The sequence below is a fragment of the Balaenoptera acutorostrata genome, chromosome 11 (assembly GCF_949987535.1).
Source record: "Balaenoptera acutorostrata chromosome 11, mBalAcu1.1, whole genome shotgun sequence".
In the NCBI taxonomy this organism is placed as follows: Eukaryota; Metazoa; Chordata; class Mammalia; order Artiodactyla; family Balaenopteridae; genus Balaenoptera; species Balaenoptera acutorostrata.
Window position 1 is genome coordinate 64,897,145 of NC_080074.1, and position 18,782 is coordinate 64,915,926.

Below are 18,782 nucleotides of genomic sequence, written 5' to 3' on the forward strand. Positions count from 1 at the left end.
TGGGTTAAAGTATTATTGTTAAAGAATTGCTTTGCTCCAGATCAAATCAACCCCCTCAGGCAGTAGAGCTGTCAGTCCTCACAGGCTGCCTTACTCTGGTAGAACTACCAGGCCATAGGGCTAGGGAGTTGGAGATGAAAGCAGCTCCAGGCTAAAACATCATAGCAAATTTTTCTTGAATAAATTCTTCTCAATTTGTTGTATGCCTTTGGTCAGTTTCCAAAGTCCTAAAATGATTGTTTTTGGCAGTTTTGCTCAGTTTTTTCATTGCGTTTTTGGGAAAAATTTGCTGAGTTTCTCGTTCAGCCATTTTGGAAATCCCTTCAAATGTTTGTCTTCTATTCTTTTGTGATCCTTTTGAAAGAACCAAGGTTAGCTTCAACTCAGAAAAGGGAGAAAAGAAAGATAGGAACCCAAGAAAGAAAATGGAAAGCACCAAGCATAATCAAAACCAAAGGAAATTTCTGGTTTACCTTATGTCTAATCTCAAAATTGTAATCAAAAGTAAGTTGAGGTCACAGCTGAGTTCTTCTCCTAAACTCTGGAAGAAGAACTTCTAGATGATTGTGGGAAAAGAGTCATTCTTTTGAAAATAATGCTGTTTATTTTGGGGCCAAACTTCCTGATGAAATTTTATCCTATATCTATCTGTTAATTTAGGCTAAATTCCTTAGGCTTAAACATAGAGCACAGCACAAAAGAAGAAATGCAATCTCATTATTTTATTTATTTATTTATTTATTTATTCTTCTAGCATCTAGAGGTTCTCTACGGAAATCTTGGAAAGAAAGAGTTATAAAGCGACCTGCAACAGCTCATGCGTTAAGACCAGATCAGATGATTAGTGATCAATTTGCAACAAATACAAAGGTTTCAGAAATCCAAGATATGCTACAGGAACTCATAGGTACTGCAGTGTTCAATAAATTGGAAAACAATGCTATTAAATATATGTCATCAACAATAGTAAACCTTTCTAAAGCTCTGAGTACACTAAATGATGAAGTGAAAGTTATTAACCTCCAAAGTGCCAATATGTATACAAATGAGACAAGTGAAAAAGAAAAAGAGATTTCTCTGAAGATAATACAAGATCTCAGTAAAAAAAATGAAATGCTTCAGCAGAAACTTCAAGAAGCAGAAGAAAAATATGAACACCTTATTCGATCCAAAGGCGTAGAACACCAAGCATTGCCCACATCAACACTGAGAGTGTTACCTGAGCCTTCTCCACAATTAGTCATTAGCCAAGCTGACACAGAAGACAGTGTAGATAATATTTTGGCCAAAGAATTTGAAATCATTGTAGATGAGGCCCCCCCCAAAGGGACCAAAGCCTTGGGGATCAAGTGGGACTCATCTCCTTCATATACAGCCCAAGGTGAGATGATTCCAGATATAACTGACCAGCAATACCCTTTACCTGAAAAAAAACAGAAAAAGGCTTCTGAAGAGATCACTGAAGATATCATTACAGATAAGATATCAGCGAAGAAAGGCGGTGCCTTTCATAAAGATGGGACTGATCAGTACCAATCACAGAAAGGAAAGCGCACAAAAGGCCCATATGTGCAGGAGACCTCTGAATCAAATGTGAATGATGATAAACGTAAACAGAAAGTCTCAGGGACCAAACTTGATCACCACTTTGAATTACAAGCACTAGAAAAGAAGAGAAAAGAAATAAAATCCTTTTCTGAAGGCAAATCAAAGTCACTCACTGAATCAAAAAGTCAACATTTCCCTTCTGATTTCCCTTCTGACACAAAGAGCCAAGGTGGCAAAAATGGAACAAGTAGTATATGGGAAAGACTCAGGAAAGCCAAACCTGAATATTCACATAGCGAAAGTCAAATTTCTTCAGAGAATAAAGAGGAACTCACCACTGAGTCAACGGACAAAGAAGGCAGAAGTGAGATGAGTAGCCAAGCAGAGCCATCCAGGTTGAGCCAACTTGATTATTCCTCTGAGAAAATGAAAATAAAAGGAAAGAAACACCAAATCTCTCCAGGAACCATTATAAGCAAAGAAGAAAAAACTGAAGAGAAGGATATGTCTGTCTTCGCCAAGAAAGTCAAGTCTCTTGAACTTGTTAAATTACAATCTAGGATAACTAAAGAGATTTCAGGAATTCCAGATGGCAAAAGAGAACAGAGTAACCTAGAAGAATTTCAGAAAGCCATGGTGTCATTCCTAAAAGAGAAAATTGATAACATAAGAAAGCCTTTGGATAAAAAGACTAGGTCAAAACAAGAGTTATTATTAAAAAGAGCAGGGGCTTCCCTGGTGGCGCAGTGGTTGAGAATCTGCCTGCCAATGCAGGGGACACGGGTTCGAGCCCTGGTCTGGGAAGATCCCACATGCCGCAGAGCAACTGGGCCCATGAGCCACAGTTACTGAGCCTGCGCGTCTGGAGCCCGTGCTCCGCAACAAGAGAGGCCGCGATAGTGAGAGGCCCGCGCACCGCGATGAAGAGTGGCCCCGCTTGCCACAACTAAAGAAAGCCCTCGCACAGAAACGAAGACCCAGCACAGCCAAAAATAAAAATAAATAAATAAATTTATAAAAAAAAAAAAAAAGAGCAGAAGTTGAAAAATTAGGAATCATAAAGGCAAAAATGGAGGAATATTTCCAAAAAGTGGCTGAAACTGTGACAAAAATCTTGAGAAAATACAAAGATATAAAAAATGCAGGACAAATTGGAGAGAAACCTATGAAACTAAAAAAGGTGGTCTCATTTATGCCAGAATTGCATTTTCAGAAGCAGATTACCACGAAGTCGGAAGTTAGCACCTTACTTTCACAGGAGAGCCTTGACCCACTAACTGACAATTTAATACAAATGATCTTGGCTGAAATAGAAAGTGAAAGGGATGTTCCAGTAGCCTCAATGGTAGGGAAAGACCATAAGGAGAAGGAAAAACAAAGGCTAGAAGAAAGGAGCTATGAGATGATAAATAAGAATTTGGAAAAGGAAGAGGCATGGCTCCCAATGAAGGAGGGAAAGCAAGGGCAACAGAAGCAGAAACAGTGGCAGGAAGAAGAGGTATGGAAGGGACACCAAAAACAGAGGCTGCAAAAGCAGATTGAGCCAGATGAGAAGCAAAAGAAAAGGGAAGAGGAGAAAGAAGGGCATCAGAAGTCAAAGCAGCAGCAGCTGGAAGCATGGAAGCAAAAAATGAAAGAACAAGGAGTGCCCTTGGAGAAGGAGAAAGGACAGCAGATGATGCAGGTTCAGAAGGAAGTGAGATATCTGGAACAAGAAAACAGTTGGGAGAGAGAGGAGGAGAAGCAGAAGCCAAGGAGAAAGGTAGAGGACCATGAAAGGCAGAAGCAGAAAACAGCAAAGGAGATGAAGACTTTTGAACAACTAGAACAGGTGCTCAGTCACACTTCAGTGACATTGCCTTCCAGGTGGCATAGCACGCCAAAAGACGCATTGCAGTTACACCAAAGAAGAGAGTTCAATGGGAATCTTAAGAAATTAGAGAATCTGGCTGATGGAAAGCACCCCATACCAATCATTCCTCCCATCTCTACACAATCTTCCTCACCAGGAGCCTTTTCTATTTCTGGACAGTCTCCCACAAAGTCCATTACTCTTACCCCTCAGCAGGCCCAGGCAATGGAAATTGACCTCACCCCTGAAGAGGCCAAGGCCCTGGGAATCACCCCCACCTCTCATCAGGTTCAGGAATTGGGGGAAACCCCTACTCCTAAGATGTCTCAGGGTTTGGGAGCAGCCCACACACCTGAGCAGGCCCAGGCACTGAGGGTCACTCTCACCCCTCAACAGGCCCAGGCCCTGGGGACCCATGTCACCGCTCAGCAGGCCCAGGCACTGGGGATCACTCTCACCCCTCAACAGGCCCAGGCACTGGGGATCCATGTCACCCCTCAGCAGGCCCAGGACTTGGGGGCCCCTTTCACTTTAGGACAGGCTCAAGCATTGGGGGTTTCTCTCTCTCCAGAACAGTTTGAGGAATTAGGAGTTCCTCCCACCTCAGATAACAACTATACCTTAGACTCTCCCCACATCCCAGAACAAACCCAACCTTTGGGAGCCCCTTTCACCCCAGGACAGGCCCAGTCCATGGGTATTACTCTTAGGTCTGAGCAGGACCTAAAATTAGGAGCTCTTCTCATTAATGAGCAGCCCTTACCACCCAGGGCTGGTCCTCCTTCAGGACATACCCTGGAAGTTGGGATCTTTTCCATTACTGATAAATCTGTCACAACACGTGCTCCTCACATTCCTAAGCAGTCCCCAGTATCATCTGCTCCTGTTGCTGAGAAGTCCCCTATATTTGAGGTCTCTTCTACTCCTTTGCAGATATCAAGGTCTCCTCTTACACAAGCCCCCTTTGTCCCTGGGAAATCCTTGGGAATGAGGATTCCTTCAGAACCCAGGAAGCTCCTGGCATCACAGACTTTTCCTTCCTCTAGACAGACCCCAGTTTCTAAGGGTCAATCCACCTCTGTTCAGTTCCCAACTCCAGTCCCCAGCCCAATATCTGGGCCCTCTCCCACTCCAGGGCAGCCCCTTGCACCAGAGGCCCTTCTTAGTTCTAGGCAATTCTTCATACCTAGGGACATTGTGACTCCCCAGTTGCCTCTGATATCGAAGCCCCTTCTTGACCCCAGACAGCCCCTTATATCTGGAGTCCCAGCCACCTCTGCACAGATTTCCAGTATCTGGGCTCCTTTCTCTCCTGGGAAGTGCTTGGTTCCTGGGGTCTCTTCCACCCCTGAGGAACTCTTGGAATCTGGACCCTTAACCCTCTCTGAGCAGCCTCAGGCATTCCAGACCTCTGCCACCCATGAGCAATCTCCCTATCTACAAGCCCCTTCTACCCTTAGGCAGCATCTGTCACCATGGGCCCTTCCTGGGCAAGCTTCCCCACTATGGATCCCTCCCACCCCTGGGCATCCCCCTACACTGTGGGCTCCCTCAACCCCTGGAAAGCCCCAGAAAAATTTGTCCTCTCCTGTCTCTAAGAAAAGTAAGGAAAGATTGTCAATTATTTCTTCTCTGAAACCTAAATCAGCATTGGTCCATCCCAGTGCTCCAAGTTTCAAGGTACCTCAAGCCCCTTTCACCACTAAGAAGTTCCAAATATCAGAGGTCTCTGACACTTATGAAGAAATCCAGAGACCCCGAGATCCTTTTGCCATGGAACAATTTAGAACATTTAAGTCCTATCTCACTGATTACAGGACACCAGTATCCCAAACCCCTTACACTGATGAGGGGGCCCTTCCTACTCTAATTAAGCCTGTAATATCACTACCTTCTCTTACTACTCAACTACGCAAAACATCACAGAGCTCACCTTCTGAATGGGACCAGAAATCCCGATTTCCCCGTATAGATAAGCCCTGGATACTAACTTCACTTTCAGGTACCAAGAAACCCAAGATGATGGTGCCCACTTCCTATCCCCAAGAGCTCAAAGAACAAAACTATTTTGTTGATGTGGAGGCTCAGCGGAAGAACCTGATTCTCTTAAATCAGGCGACAAAAGCTTCTACACTCCCTTCACAACTACACACAACAGCGAGGAATCTCATAATTGAGACACTTCATACGGACAAAGTTCGGCTGGGATACCTATTCCGCAAGTACATTGCCTATAGGCTGATCCAGTGTGCAAGGTAGATATAAATATTGTGTGTCCAGTTTTCTGAAATCAGGTTTAGTCCTGATTTCAAATATCCTCCCTCATTGCCCTATAAGTATATACATATTTGTCAGATTAGATGTTCTAAAAGATTTTCTTATAGAAGGTCTGTGGAATGGAAGCATATTTAAGATAGTAAAAGGAATGGAAGCATATTTAAGATAGTAAAAGGAGGTATATTTTTTAGGAAATAAAAAATGTCTTATAACATCTATTTCATTCATTTATGTCTCTAGCAGAGATGTTTAAGTATATTTTGTGGATCATGGTTGGTCTCCAAAATATCAACTTCAGAAGTTTAGAAATGTTTCCAGTTACTCTGAATTACTTTCATCTTGGGTTCACCAGAAGATCTATGATTCTTTTTTTTTTTAATTTATTTTTTATTGAAGTAAAGTTGAAGAGAAGATTTATGATTCTTAAAGTGGTAGATGGCAGGTTTATGTACATTGTGTTGCCATGGCAGCCTTGCAGCTGGAGTGACCTGGAGGAAAGATTCTAGTCCTGAATTTTTTAAATTGCAAATATCAGAAATCGGTCAGGAAAGTGACAATTAGTCTGCCATTCTTGGTCTTTGTGTTTGAGGTTACCAACTTACTATTTTGGGGATTTAAAAAAAGTTATTTTTTATTGTAGAATTTTTCCCCCTTTTTTTAATAGTTGATTTATGATATTTTGTTAGCTTATTTGGAGAATTCTTTTAACCTAAAATTACAAGATGCCAAACTAAGACCTATGATAGAAAAAGCTATCATTAATTATAGGAACAATCGATGTCATTTATTCAACAAATATTTATTGAATGTGTACTATGTGGCAGGCCTTGTTCTAGGTGCCAGGGATACAGTAGTGAATAAAACAAAGTACCCTGTTCTCACGAAATTTACATTTTGTTTTTTAATGATTTTTACTTTTTTTTTTTTTTTAATTGAAACACCTGATCCTTGGGTCATTTGCATTCTTAATTTATTTATTTATTTATTTTTTGGCTGTGTTGGGTCTTCGTTTCTGTGCTAGGGCTTTCTCTAGTTGCGGCAAGCGGGGACCACTCTTCATCGCAGTGCGCGGGCCTCTCACCATCGCGGCCTCTCCTGCTGCGGAGCACAGGCTCCAGACGCGCAGGCTCAGTAGTTGTGGCTCACGGGCCCAGTTGCTCCGCGGCATGTGGGATCTTCCCAGACCAGGGCTCGAACCCGTGTCCCCTGCATTGGCAGGGAGATTCTCAACCACTACGCCACCAGGGAAGCCCCGAAATTTACATTTTTGAGGATTGAAATCATTTGAAAACTAAGCACTGGAACAACAAGGTGCAAAAGAAAGACATCTAGTATATCGGCAGAAATCTTCATTTCAAAGCTTATCTTACAATTGTTGAAAAATATTCTGCTCTATAGCTGTCTTTAGTTTTCTCTTTCCAGAATGAATATTCCTAGTCCTTTAAATCTGTTTTTACATGTAAACATGTAAAAAAATGGATGAAACACTTGAGAACTTTAAATAACATGTTTCTGGTCATTCTCCAGTTCCCTTATGTCTTTTTTCCTTTGTTATATTTAAATTAAAATAAATAAATTGCACATTCACCTGGTACAATATATTTTTTTTGATATGATATTCTAAACATATAAATGGTAGAGTGAAAAGCCTCCTTAATAGTCCTATTCTTGGCCATTAGGCCCCTCCCCCTGGGCTACTAATGTATTCCACCCAGAAATATTTTCTGCATATGCAGAAAAGTATACATGCTCTTTTATCCCTCTCTTTACAAATTTTAAAGTTACAATGTTTGATTTTTTTTATAACAAGTTAGAATTTAGGTATTAATATATAAAAAGGCTACTCATCCATTTTATAGTTTCATAGTATTCCAATGTCTAGATTTACCAGAATTTACTTAACCTCTGATGAACATTTATGTTGTTTTCAATATTTTGCATTATAAAAAATGCAAAACCCAGCTTATCTTTACTAATATAGTCTTCCTATTCAAGAAAATGATATACCTTTGTTTTTGTTCAGGTCGTGTGTGTGTGCATGGGCGTGTGTGTGTGTGTGTGTGTGTGTGTGTCCTGTTGGAGCATTCTAAAGTTTTCATCTAGCTCTTGCATATTCTGCCATAAGTGTATATCTTGTTAGTTTTTATTTTTGTTGTTACTATTGTAAATGGACTCTCTTCTTCTATGATACCTTCTAACTGGTTGTTACTTGTATAAATGAAGGCTAGATTTCTCTATATCAATTTTGTATGCAGCCATCTTACTGTATTCAAAAGCATGTGATAGTTTTTCAGTTGATATTCTTGAGTTTTCCAATTACATAATCATATCACCTGCAAATAATAATTTTTTACATCTAGAATTTCCAACTTTTAAACATCTCATTTCTGTCCCTGTCTACCTGAATTGATTAGTACCTTCAGAACTATACTAAAAAGTATTGGTGATGTGGCCACAAGGCCATCTTTGTTCATTTGATTTGCCCTGAGTAACAGCTAGTAGTGCCCTTCCATGGTCCCATGTTATTTTTTTCTAGGAAAAACTCACCTTCAAGAACATTTAAAAGGATTGTTTATATTTATATTCTCCTTTCTGAAAAAGTTACAAAACAACTTTAACCTTAGTCAATTTCATTTTGAGGGGGGTTATTTTCTCCATTCCTTTGTAACTCAGAATGCCAAAATGTAAGCCCTTTCATTGCTAATTATTATAGTGGTGATAGTGGACATCTTTCTAGTATATGTCATTAAAAAATGCTGGCTTTTGGGTTGAAATACATTTTATCATATTAAAGAAGTATCCATCAGCTCCTGTTTCGTTATTTTTTTTAAATCAAGAGTGGATGTTGAATTTTGTTAAATTTATTAAATCACATTTTGATAAATGTCATTTCAGCACTTCATTTTCATGGTTATTAGAGAACATATTTTCTCCTCAGATCTATTAATATGATTATTTAAAACCATCATCGCATCCCTGGAATTTGTCCTTGTTGTACCTTTCTTTGAATGTGTTACATTTGCTAATATTTTATTTAGGATTTTACTCTGCATTGATATTCATTAGTAAGTTTGGTGGTTTACTTCTTTAGGTGCTATCTTTGTCAAATTTTGGTATAATTTTAAGTTTATATCATTTAAAAAATGTGAAAGCTTATTTTTTTTCTATGCTCTGGAACAGTTTAATGATAAAATTAGCTATTCTTTGAAAGTTTGGTAGATTTCACCTATGATATTATATGGGCTTGGTACTTTTGGGGGGGAATTCTATGACAACTTTCTTAATTTTTATATGGCAATTAAGGTTGTTTAGTTTTATTGAAGATTTTGAAGACCTAGTGACAGGATGTGACCTGTTTTAGTAAAATCATTTAAAAATTGAAATATATAGATCAACATTTCACAACAATATTTAATTTATACACTTATAACTTTAATCCCATCAAGGATCAATTTGTTCATTTTTCAGAAAGCTCTTCTTTAATATTTAATGTTATAATAATCAAATCACCAACAGGTATAACAAGGAATTAAATATTGACAGATGAAAGATTCCATAATAAAAATGGCTGAGTCAAGAAGATTCTAACATTACATGGGAGAGAAAATATAAAGTATAATAATATAAACTATTTTTGAATAAAGAAAGTTTTGTAGAACCTCTGTAAGTAAAGATTACATGTTTAAATGCTAAAATACAGTTTTAGAGTTGTATTACCACATGATCAGTGTAATATACCTGAAAAGCAATGATGGAAAGAATGTAAAATTACACCAGATGCTGATAATGAAACATTTCATTTCCATATATATTGAAGAAAGTTCTTAAAGATACTAAATGTTGTGGCGACTAGATAGGATTTAACTTATCATTTAATTCATTAACATTTAAAATATCCACTACATGCCAGGGGCTGGGTTAGGCCCAGGGGGTAGAGGGTGGAAGGATACAAAAATGGATAAGCTATATCCCTGCCTTGAGGGCACTCAAAGCCTACTCAGAGACAGTCATACAAACAGATGATTATATAGTATGATGTGGAAAGAACAATGATGGTATATCACCTACTCTATACAAGAGGACTGAGGAGAGGGGAGAGTTAGGTAAAGCTTCTAGGAGTCCAGACCTTTGAACTACGTCTCAAAGAACTAGTAAAAGTCAGTAAGGCAGCAAAGGCAGAGAGTCTAGCAGGACAAAGAAAGGAAGAAAGAAGCAAAGTTGTGTGTGTGTGTGTGTGTGTGTGTCTGTCGGTGGAAACCAGTAACTGTTTCGGGGTATGATGAACCATATCCATATAAGATGGCGAATTTAAATGATAAATGTTTTGTGTGTTCTGACTTCTCCACCAATCGGCCATTCCCCCATCTCTCTCCCTCTCCTTGGGCTTCCCTATCCCCTGAGACACACAATAATATTGAAGTTAGGCCAATTAATAACCCTACAATGGCCTCTAAGTGTTAAAGTGGAAGGAAGAGTCTCATGTCTCTCACTTTAAGTCAAAAGCTAGATATGAATGAGCTTAGTAAGGAAGGCATGTTGAAAGCTGAGAAAGGCTGAAAGCTAGGCCTTTTGCACAGTTAGCTAAGTTGTGAAGGCAAAGGAAAAGTCCTTGAAGGAAATTGAAAGTGCTACTCTAGTGAACACACGAATGATAAGAAAGACAAACAGCCTTATTGCTGATGTAGAGAAAGTTTTAGTGGTCTGGATAGAAGATCAAACCAGCCACGACATTCCCTTAATTGAAAGCCTAATCCAGAGCAAGGCCCTAAGTCTCTTCAATTCTATGAAGGCTGAGAGAGGTGAGAAAGCTGCAGAAGAAAAGTCTGAAGCTAGCAGAGGTTGATTTATGAGGTTTAAGGAAAGAAGCCTCTTCATAACATCAAAGTGCAAGGTGAAGCAGAACGTGCTAATGTAGAAGCTGGAGCAAGTTATCCAGATCTAGCTAAAATAAGTAATGAAGGTGGCTATATTAAAAAACAGATTTACAATGTATACAAAACAGCCTTATATTGGAAGAAGATGCCATCTAGGACTTTCATAGCTAGAGAGGATTAGTCAATGCTTGGCTTCAAGGCTTCAGAGCTTTGAAGGACAGGCTGACTCTCTTGTTAGGGGCTAATGCAGCTGGTGACTTTAAGTTGAAGTCAGTGCTCATTAACCATGCTAAATTAAAATGCTAAATCTACTCTGCTATGTTCTATCAACGAAACAACAAAGCTTAGATGACAGCACAATTATTGACAACATGGTTTACTAAATATTTTAGGCCTACTATTGAGACCTACTGCTCAGAAAAAAAAGATTCCTTTCAAAATATTACTGCTCATTGACAATGCACCTGGTCACCCAAGAGCTCTAATGGAGATGCTCCATTAATCTTAATCTCCGTTAAGATTCACATTGTTTTCATGCCTGCTAACACAGCTTCCACTCTGCAGCCCATGGATCAAGGAGTAATTTCGACTTTCAAGTCTTATTATTTAAGAAATAGATTTCGTAAGGCTATACAGTAGCTGCCATAGATAATGGATCTGGGCAAAGTCAATCAAAAACCTTCTGGAAAGGATTCACCATTCTAGATGTCATTAAGATCATTTATGATTCATGGAAAGAAGGCAAAATACCAACGTGAATAGGAGTTTAGAAGAAGTTGATTCCAACCTTCATGGATAACTGAGTAGCTCAAGACTTCAGTGTAAGAAGTAACTGCCGATGTGGTGGAAACAGCAAGAGAACTAGAATTAGAAGTAGAGCCTGAAGATGGGACTGAATTGCTACCATCTCATGATGAAACTTGAATAGATGGGGAGTTGCTTCTTATGGAAGAGCAAAGAAAGTGGTTTCTTGAGATAGATTCTTCTGATGAAGATGCTGGGAAGACTGTTGAAATGACAGCAAAGGATGTAGAATATTACATAAACTTAGCTGTTAAAGCAGTGGCAGGGTTTGAGAGGACTGACTCCAATTTTAAAAGAAGTTCTACCATGGATAAAATGCTATCAAACAGCTTTGCAGGCTACAGAGATATCATTCGTAAAAGGACAAGTCAATGGATGCGGCAAACTTCATTGTTGTCTTTTTTTAAGAAATTGCCAAAGCCACCCAAACCTTCAGCAACCACCACCTGATCAGTCAGCAGCCATCAGCACTGAGGCAAGATTCTCTACCAGCTCAGATGACTGTTAGAATTTTTTAGCAATAAAGTATTTTTATTTATTTATTTTTTAATTTTTAAAAATTGATATATAGTTAATTTACAATGTTGTGTTTGTTGCCAAGTGATTCAGTTATACATATATACATATAAATATATATACATATATACATTCTTTTTCAGATTCTTTTCCATTATAGGTTATTACAAGATACTGAGTATAGTTTCCTGTGCTATACAGCAGGTCCTTGTTGTTTACCTGTTTTATATTTAGTAGTGTGTATATGTTAATCCCAAACTCCTAATTCATCTCCCCCACCCCCTGGTATCCACTTTGGTAACCATAAATTTGTTTTCTATGTCTATGAGTCTATTTCTGCTTTGTAAATAAGTTCATCTTTATCTTTTTTTTTTTTTGGCCATGCCACGTGGCTTGCAGGATCTTAGTTCGACCAGGGATTGAACCCGTGTCCCCTGCAGTGGAAGCACAGAAGCATGGAGTCCTAACCACTGGACCACCAGGGAATTCCCTGTACCATTTTTTCGGATGCCCCATATCAGTGATATCATATGATATTTGTCTTTCTCTGTCTGACTTACTTCACTTAATATGATAAAATTTGGGTCCATCCATAGGCTGCAAGTGGCATTATTTCATTCTTTTTATGGCTGAGTAATATTCCATTGTATATATATATACCACATCTTTATCCATTCATCTGTTGATGGACTTTTAGGTTGCTTCCATGTCTTGGCTATGGTAAATGGTGCTGCTATGAACAATGGGGTGCATGTATCTTTTCGAATTAGAGTTTTCTCCAGATATATGCCCAGAAGTGGGACTGCAGGATCATATGGTAACTCTATTTTTAGTTTTTTAGGGAACCTCCATCCTGTTCTCCATAGAGGCTGCACCAATTTACATTCCCACCAACAGTGTAGGAGGGTAGTAATAGTTTTATATCCAAATTCTTTTTTTTTTTTTAAAGATTTTATTTATTTATTTATTTTTATTGATTAATTGATTGATTGCTATGTTGGGTCTTCGTTTCTGTGCTAGGGCTTTCTCCAGTTGTGGCAAGCGGGGGCCACTCTTCATCACGGTGCGCGGGCCTCTCACTACCGCGGCCTCTCCTGTTGCGGAGCACAGGCTCCAGACGCGCATGCTCAGTAATTGTGGCTCACGGGCCCAGCCGCTCCGCGGCATGTGGGATCTTCCCAGACCAGGGCTCGAACCCGTGTCCCCTGCATTAGCAGGCAGGCTCTCAACCACTGCGCCACCAGGGAAGCCCCTATATCCAAATTCTGATCATGCTTTTTCTCTGACGTCAGGAAGACCTTGGCTCGAATTTCCAGTTCTGAACTTCTCTAAGACTCAAATGTGCTGAGTCAAATTTGTAAAATTGATGTAATGATAATTACTTCAAAGAATGGTTGCAAGGGGACTTCCCTGGTGGCCCAGAGGTTGAGAATCCGCCTGCCAATGCAGGGGACGATCCCTGGTCTGGGAAGATCCCACATGCCATGGAGCAACTAAGCCTATGCGCCACAACTACTGAGCCTGCACTCTAGAGCCCGCTTGCTGCAACTACTGAGCCCGCGTGCTGCAACTACTGAAGCCCATGTGCCTAGAGTCCATGCTCCACAGCAAGAGAAGCCACTGCAGTGAGAAGCCCCTGCACCACAACAAAGAGTAGCCCCCGTTCACCACAACTAGAGAAAGCCCGGACGCAGCAATGAAGACCTAACGCAGCCAAAAATAATAATAATAAAAAAATACAAAATTAACTCAGAAAGTTAATATATTTAAGTATTAAATGATCCATATATATAGTAGGTTCTAAGCTATTACAACCCACAAAGAGACCTAAGAGTTATTCCCTTCCCCCTCTCTATATATATGTAAAATACATATATTCAGAAAAACATCTTCAGTGGGTTCCCATTGCCTACCTCCCCCAAAATCCAAACTCCATAACATGCTGTTTAAAGCCTTTCATAATCCACCTATGTCAGTCTCATCCCCCACTATATCCATTAACATATCTGTGGTCTAAAAGTTCCAGACTACTCACCACTCCCAAAATATAACTTTCATTGTCTTGCCTTTATTTAGAGTGTTCCCTCAACCTGGAATTCTTCATCCCCTTTTTCTCAAACTTCAGTGGCTGTAAGGTTTACCTGAGATTTTTTTTAAAATACAGATCCTGAAGCTTACCACCAAGATTTTTTATTCAAAAGGTCTGGGGATGCACCATGGAATCTGCATTATCAATAAGCACCACCCTCCCACCCCCAACAAAATGATTCAGTCCAGGTGATTAGGGTCCACACTTTGAGAAATACTGGTATTGTGGAAAGAGAAAAGATGTGGGTTTGCTTCCCAAATCTGTTATTTATCAATTATGTGACTTTAGAAAATTACTTAACTTTGCTCAGATTCCTTTTCCTCTCCTGTAGAATGTGGATGGCAAAAAACTATGTTTTGGAGGCCCAAACGTTGTGGCGTACATTATAGTAAAGAGAGTACTGCATTTTTATGACTGTTCCTCAAGATCCTATTCAATATCTTCCTATGAAGCATTCTTTATTCCTCTTGTTAGAATTAATTACGTTTTCCTTTTTGCTCAAACAGCTAAATTGTTATTTAGCATTTATTTCATTCTCTCTCTGACACAATTTATTAGTCTCCTAATCTGGCTTGTAAGTGCTTTGAAGGCAAGGACACTCTTTTTCATAATTGTATTAAGTACCTTCTATATGTTGTATACATATCAACACTAAAATATAATATATTTAAAAAATAATAAGCAACACTATTTTAACACCAAAAACTCTGTGAGGAGTTAATGAAAATTTGACAGTCATATAGAGTTTTGAAAGTTTAGTCATATAGGGAACTAGATTAAGGTCTCATTAAGCAAGCCTGCCACCCCTATACTATCTCTCTCTACTTACTAAGGATGAGATGAGAATGGTGACACCAGGTTTGCTGAGTTAGTGTCAGTAATTACATGAATCTAATTCTTGTTAATTTTTCCAAGAAACAAAATAATTAAATGGTTACAAGCCATCCAGAATACTGGGAGAGGTTATGAGACCCAGAACCTCTACATAATGCTGAGCAGAATTGATGACTATCAAAAAAAGGTGATGCAGATCTGCACAGAGAAGCAGAAGTCGCTACAGCAGAAACAGAATCAGTGCCTGAGGAAAATGATGTACTTATTCAGCCAGGTAATCTGTTTTCTTTTCCCTCTCCCCAGTGTGCTGTAAGAAAAGTGAAAGTGGCAGGCTTTGAAAATAACAGTTACCTGGAGATACCATAACATACTACAAATTTCATGGCTTAAAACAACAGAAATGTATTCTCTTACAGTTCTGGAGGTCAGTTCGAGAAATCAAGATGTTGGCAGGGTTGGTTCCTTCTGGAGGCTCTGAGGGAGAAATTTGTTCCAAGTCTCTCTTCTAGATTTTGGTGGCTATTAGACAATCCTTGGCATTCCTTGGCTTGTAGCTGCAAAACTCCAATCTCTGCCTCTGTCTTTCCCATGGCCTTCTTCCTAGTGTGTTTTATGTTCTCTCCTCTTATAAAGCCGTGTGCCATTGGATTTAGGACTCATCTGGTTAAACCAGGATGACCTCATCTTGAGATCCTTAACTACATCTGTAAAGACCCTTTTTCCAAATAAGGTCACATTCACATGTTCTGAGTGAACATATCTTTTGGGGAGTTCACCATTCAATCCACTACACTGCGACTTCATTGAAACTCCTAAACTGACAACTGGAATACTGGCTGGACTCTCTAGATGAGAAAAGATTAGAATAGGAGAGACTTCCAGATATGCTCAACTCCTTCCTAGTCAACCCACATCTACCAGCCTCTAGATATGAAACCTCTTGAGGTCACTGCTCTCCAGCTGATTCTTTGTGGTTACATTCCTCAAAACTATCAGAAAGCAAGTTTTAATATGTATTTACAAAAAAAGGAGATAAGGGTTTACTTAACTTGCTTACATAGCACCAGGCACAGAAGATCCTGCTAAACTCTGACATCACCCAATTATGTCTCAGAGCCCTCTCTGAGATGACCATCAGTATGCTTTTGGAAGTGATACCTCCCAAAAGTTATAGAGCTGAGATTAGAGTTCTTTGTTCTGGGATTATATGCTCCCATTATTTTCTCCAGCGTGGAGTTCTGGAACATTCTTGGAGTTCTAGGAATATTTTATAGTTATACATCATTTGCTTTTACTAAAGTAATTAATTTACAAGATTAGTTTACTTGCTACTCTAGAAGGTACAGAGAGACTTCTCATTATAGACATATTGTGAATTTTCCAGAAGTTACTTTTTCTTTTCTTTTTTTTTTTTTTGGCCGCGCCACGTGGCTTGCAGGATCTCAGTTCCCTGACCAAGGATTGAATCCAGGTCACAGCAGTGAAAGCCTGGAATCCTAACCACTAGGCCATCAGGGAACTCCCCAGAAGTTACATTTTATTTTATTTTATTTTATTTACTTTGGCTGCACCCGGTCTTAGTTGCGGCATGCATGCGGGATCTCATTCCTTGACCAGGGATTGAATCTGGGCCCCCTGCGTTGGGAGCACTGAGTCTTACCCACTGGACTACCAAGGAAGTCCCTAAAAGTACATTTTAAACATTAAAACTCTCTGACCTCAAAAATTGGATATTTTTGATAGTTCTGGGTTTGGAAAATATGACCAATGTAAATGGAGTAAAGCAAGATGAATTGGCAGTGTCATGAACTGTCTAACAGGAATTACAATGTCTAGGGCATTTCAGAGGATTAATAAGGGTCTGGGGTCAGGGAAGCTAGAATCTAGATGATGAGGTGGGTATCAAGCCATCAAGAAGGGAGGGGAAAAAGCAAAAAGGAAGAAAAGGGTAGAAATGAATAAATACCTACACTGAGTCAGAGTGGTGGTCAAGAGGCTGGTTCTGCTACCAGATTGGGTTCAAATCAGCTTTACCACATACTAGCTAAGAGACCTTGGGTAAGCCACTTAACTTTTCTGAGCTTCATATCCCCATATGTAAGACAAGGATAATAATAGCACCTATCTCGTAAGGTAGTAAATATCAAATAAATTAATACATAGAAAGCACCTGACAGTCAATGTTAGCTATCATTATATTTGCACAGTGTTTCACAACTGATGAATATATTGTCTTACACAACTCTCATAAGAGCCCTGTGTTTATTATTCTTGTTTTAGAAATGAGAAGAAAGAAGTGCAGATAAAACTAGCAACTAACTCAAAGTCACAAAGCTAGGAAATGAGAGGACTAAAACTAGAACTTAATGCAGGACCACGGTTTTTATATATCATAGCTGCCAACTCTGAAATTGTGTGTTGGAGGCAGGTAGAGGTTGAGGAGTGGCAGGAGAAAGGGAGAAAGGGCATGGAGAAAGAGAATTCCTTTTCCAAGGAAAAGGAAGTGTCATAATTTAGCTAAGGCCCGCTAGGAAGACCTTCCTAAAGACTCTGGCCCTTTCTTTTCATGATTTCCTTTTTCTGATTTATTTATGTTTAGCTTCAAGAGATATATAAATTGAATCTAAATCAAGCTATCCCTTTGATCCTCAAAAAGAAGCAAATATCTGCCTCTACCAAATTTGTTCAACAGCCAATCTTAAAAGAAGAGGACAAAAAGTATGACATATTCAGTAAGTTCAGGTATGCGGTAGGAAAGACTGACATTAAACTTTCTTTGGATAATATGTGGGACCTCATGCTTTTTTTTCCTGCCCAAGAGCTTCCCCTTCTCCACAGTTATGATATAGTTCAGGGGAGAATATTAATTTTCTTAGCTAATTTAGCAAAAGGCTTACTTCTACTTAAATATTTAATATCTAATTTTGAGTTCCTTAAAAAAAATGAAGTTGATTCTTCCTTATGAAGAAACAAATTATTTTAATACACACAGTGAAGAAACTTAGAAGCATTACTTTTTTTTTTTTAAGAAGGTAGGAACTTTGGGAAGGAAGGGGAAAAGACTGCTGTGGGGGAAACATAGCCTGCATATGGAGTGTATACTCCATGAAGCTAAGAAAGTCGTTTTAAAACATATTAGTAGGTGAAGTCATGGAAATGCAACTTTCAGGGGGAAAAAACGTTATTTCTGCAAATTCTGCTGTTTTAATCCATCTCTCAGTCAAAATGGGCATAGCTAATGTTCCTCGGTGCCAGCGGGGCTTTATAGGACACGGTGGTGGTGAAGAGAAGGGGGGAGAATGGCTTTTGAAGCCATTCTTTTGAATGGTTATGGAGTTCAGGAGAGTTTGATGCTTCCAAGTGGTGCTTGCTCTCTGATTCTCTACACAAGAAGACCAAATGGAAGCCATCTGGAATGCTGATCTAGCCACTTCAAGTTACCCAATAACAGAGAAGACATCAATGTATTCACTCTGGGCCCAGCTGGGTGGGTACCCAGATATTCCTATGCTGCTCCAGTTAGATGTTCAGTCTACGTTCAGAAGATCTCTTACATGCATTCAATCAAAGTAAGTTAAGGACTGGGAGGGAGCACTCTGGTAATTGGGCCTTTGGTCACATACCTTTTGTTTCCCTAACTTGACTTTCTCTTACAGCACCAGGGAGTTACCAAAAGTAGTTCTTTGGTGTGAGGTCAGACTCACACCAGCCATAAAATAGTACAGGTAAATTCAACATTAGTCTTTTAGTGTTTCTCTTCATAGGCCTATAGATGTCACTACTGGAATAATATAAACAAACAAACAAACAGACAAAAAGCAGTTATAATACCATGAAACCTAATCTAACACTACATAGGTCCACTTTGAATTCCACCCTTAAGGATTTATTACTGGAAGAACCAGAAAGACCGTAGTAGAATGCTTTCGCCCACTTCATGATTCAGTAACATGACCTTAAATGCAGTTGTCATATCTAGGCCAAATTT

The 18,782-nt window shown here is 39.3% G+C and overlaps 1 protein-coding gene across 1 annotated transcript in view; it reads left to right on the forward strand.

The window, feature by feature from the left end:
- FAM186A (family with sequence similarity 186 member A) overlaps window positions 1–18,367 on the forward strand; it is an 83,956-nt gene extending 65,589 nt beyond the window's left edge. Inside the window, 6 exon segments of the mRNA XM_007179793.2 lie at window positions 755–2,294; window positions 2,581–4,536; window positions 4,645–5,655; window positions 14,876–15,068; window positions 17,394–17,538; window positions 18,180–18,367. Coding sequence (XP_007179855.2) covers window positions 755–2,294; window positions 2,581–4,536; window positions 4,645–5,655; window positions 14,876–15,068; window positions 17,394–17,538; window positions 18,180–18,367 — 5,033 coding nt within the window.
- Window positions 18,368–18,782: the final 415 nt, after the last annotated feature.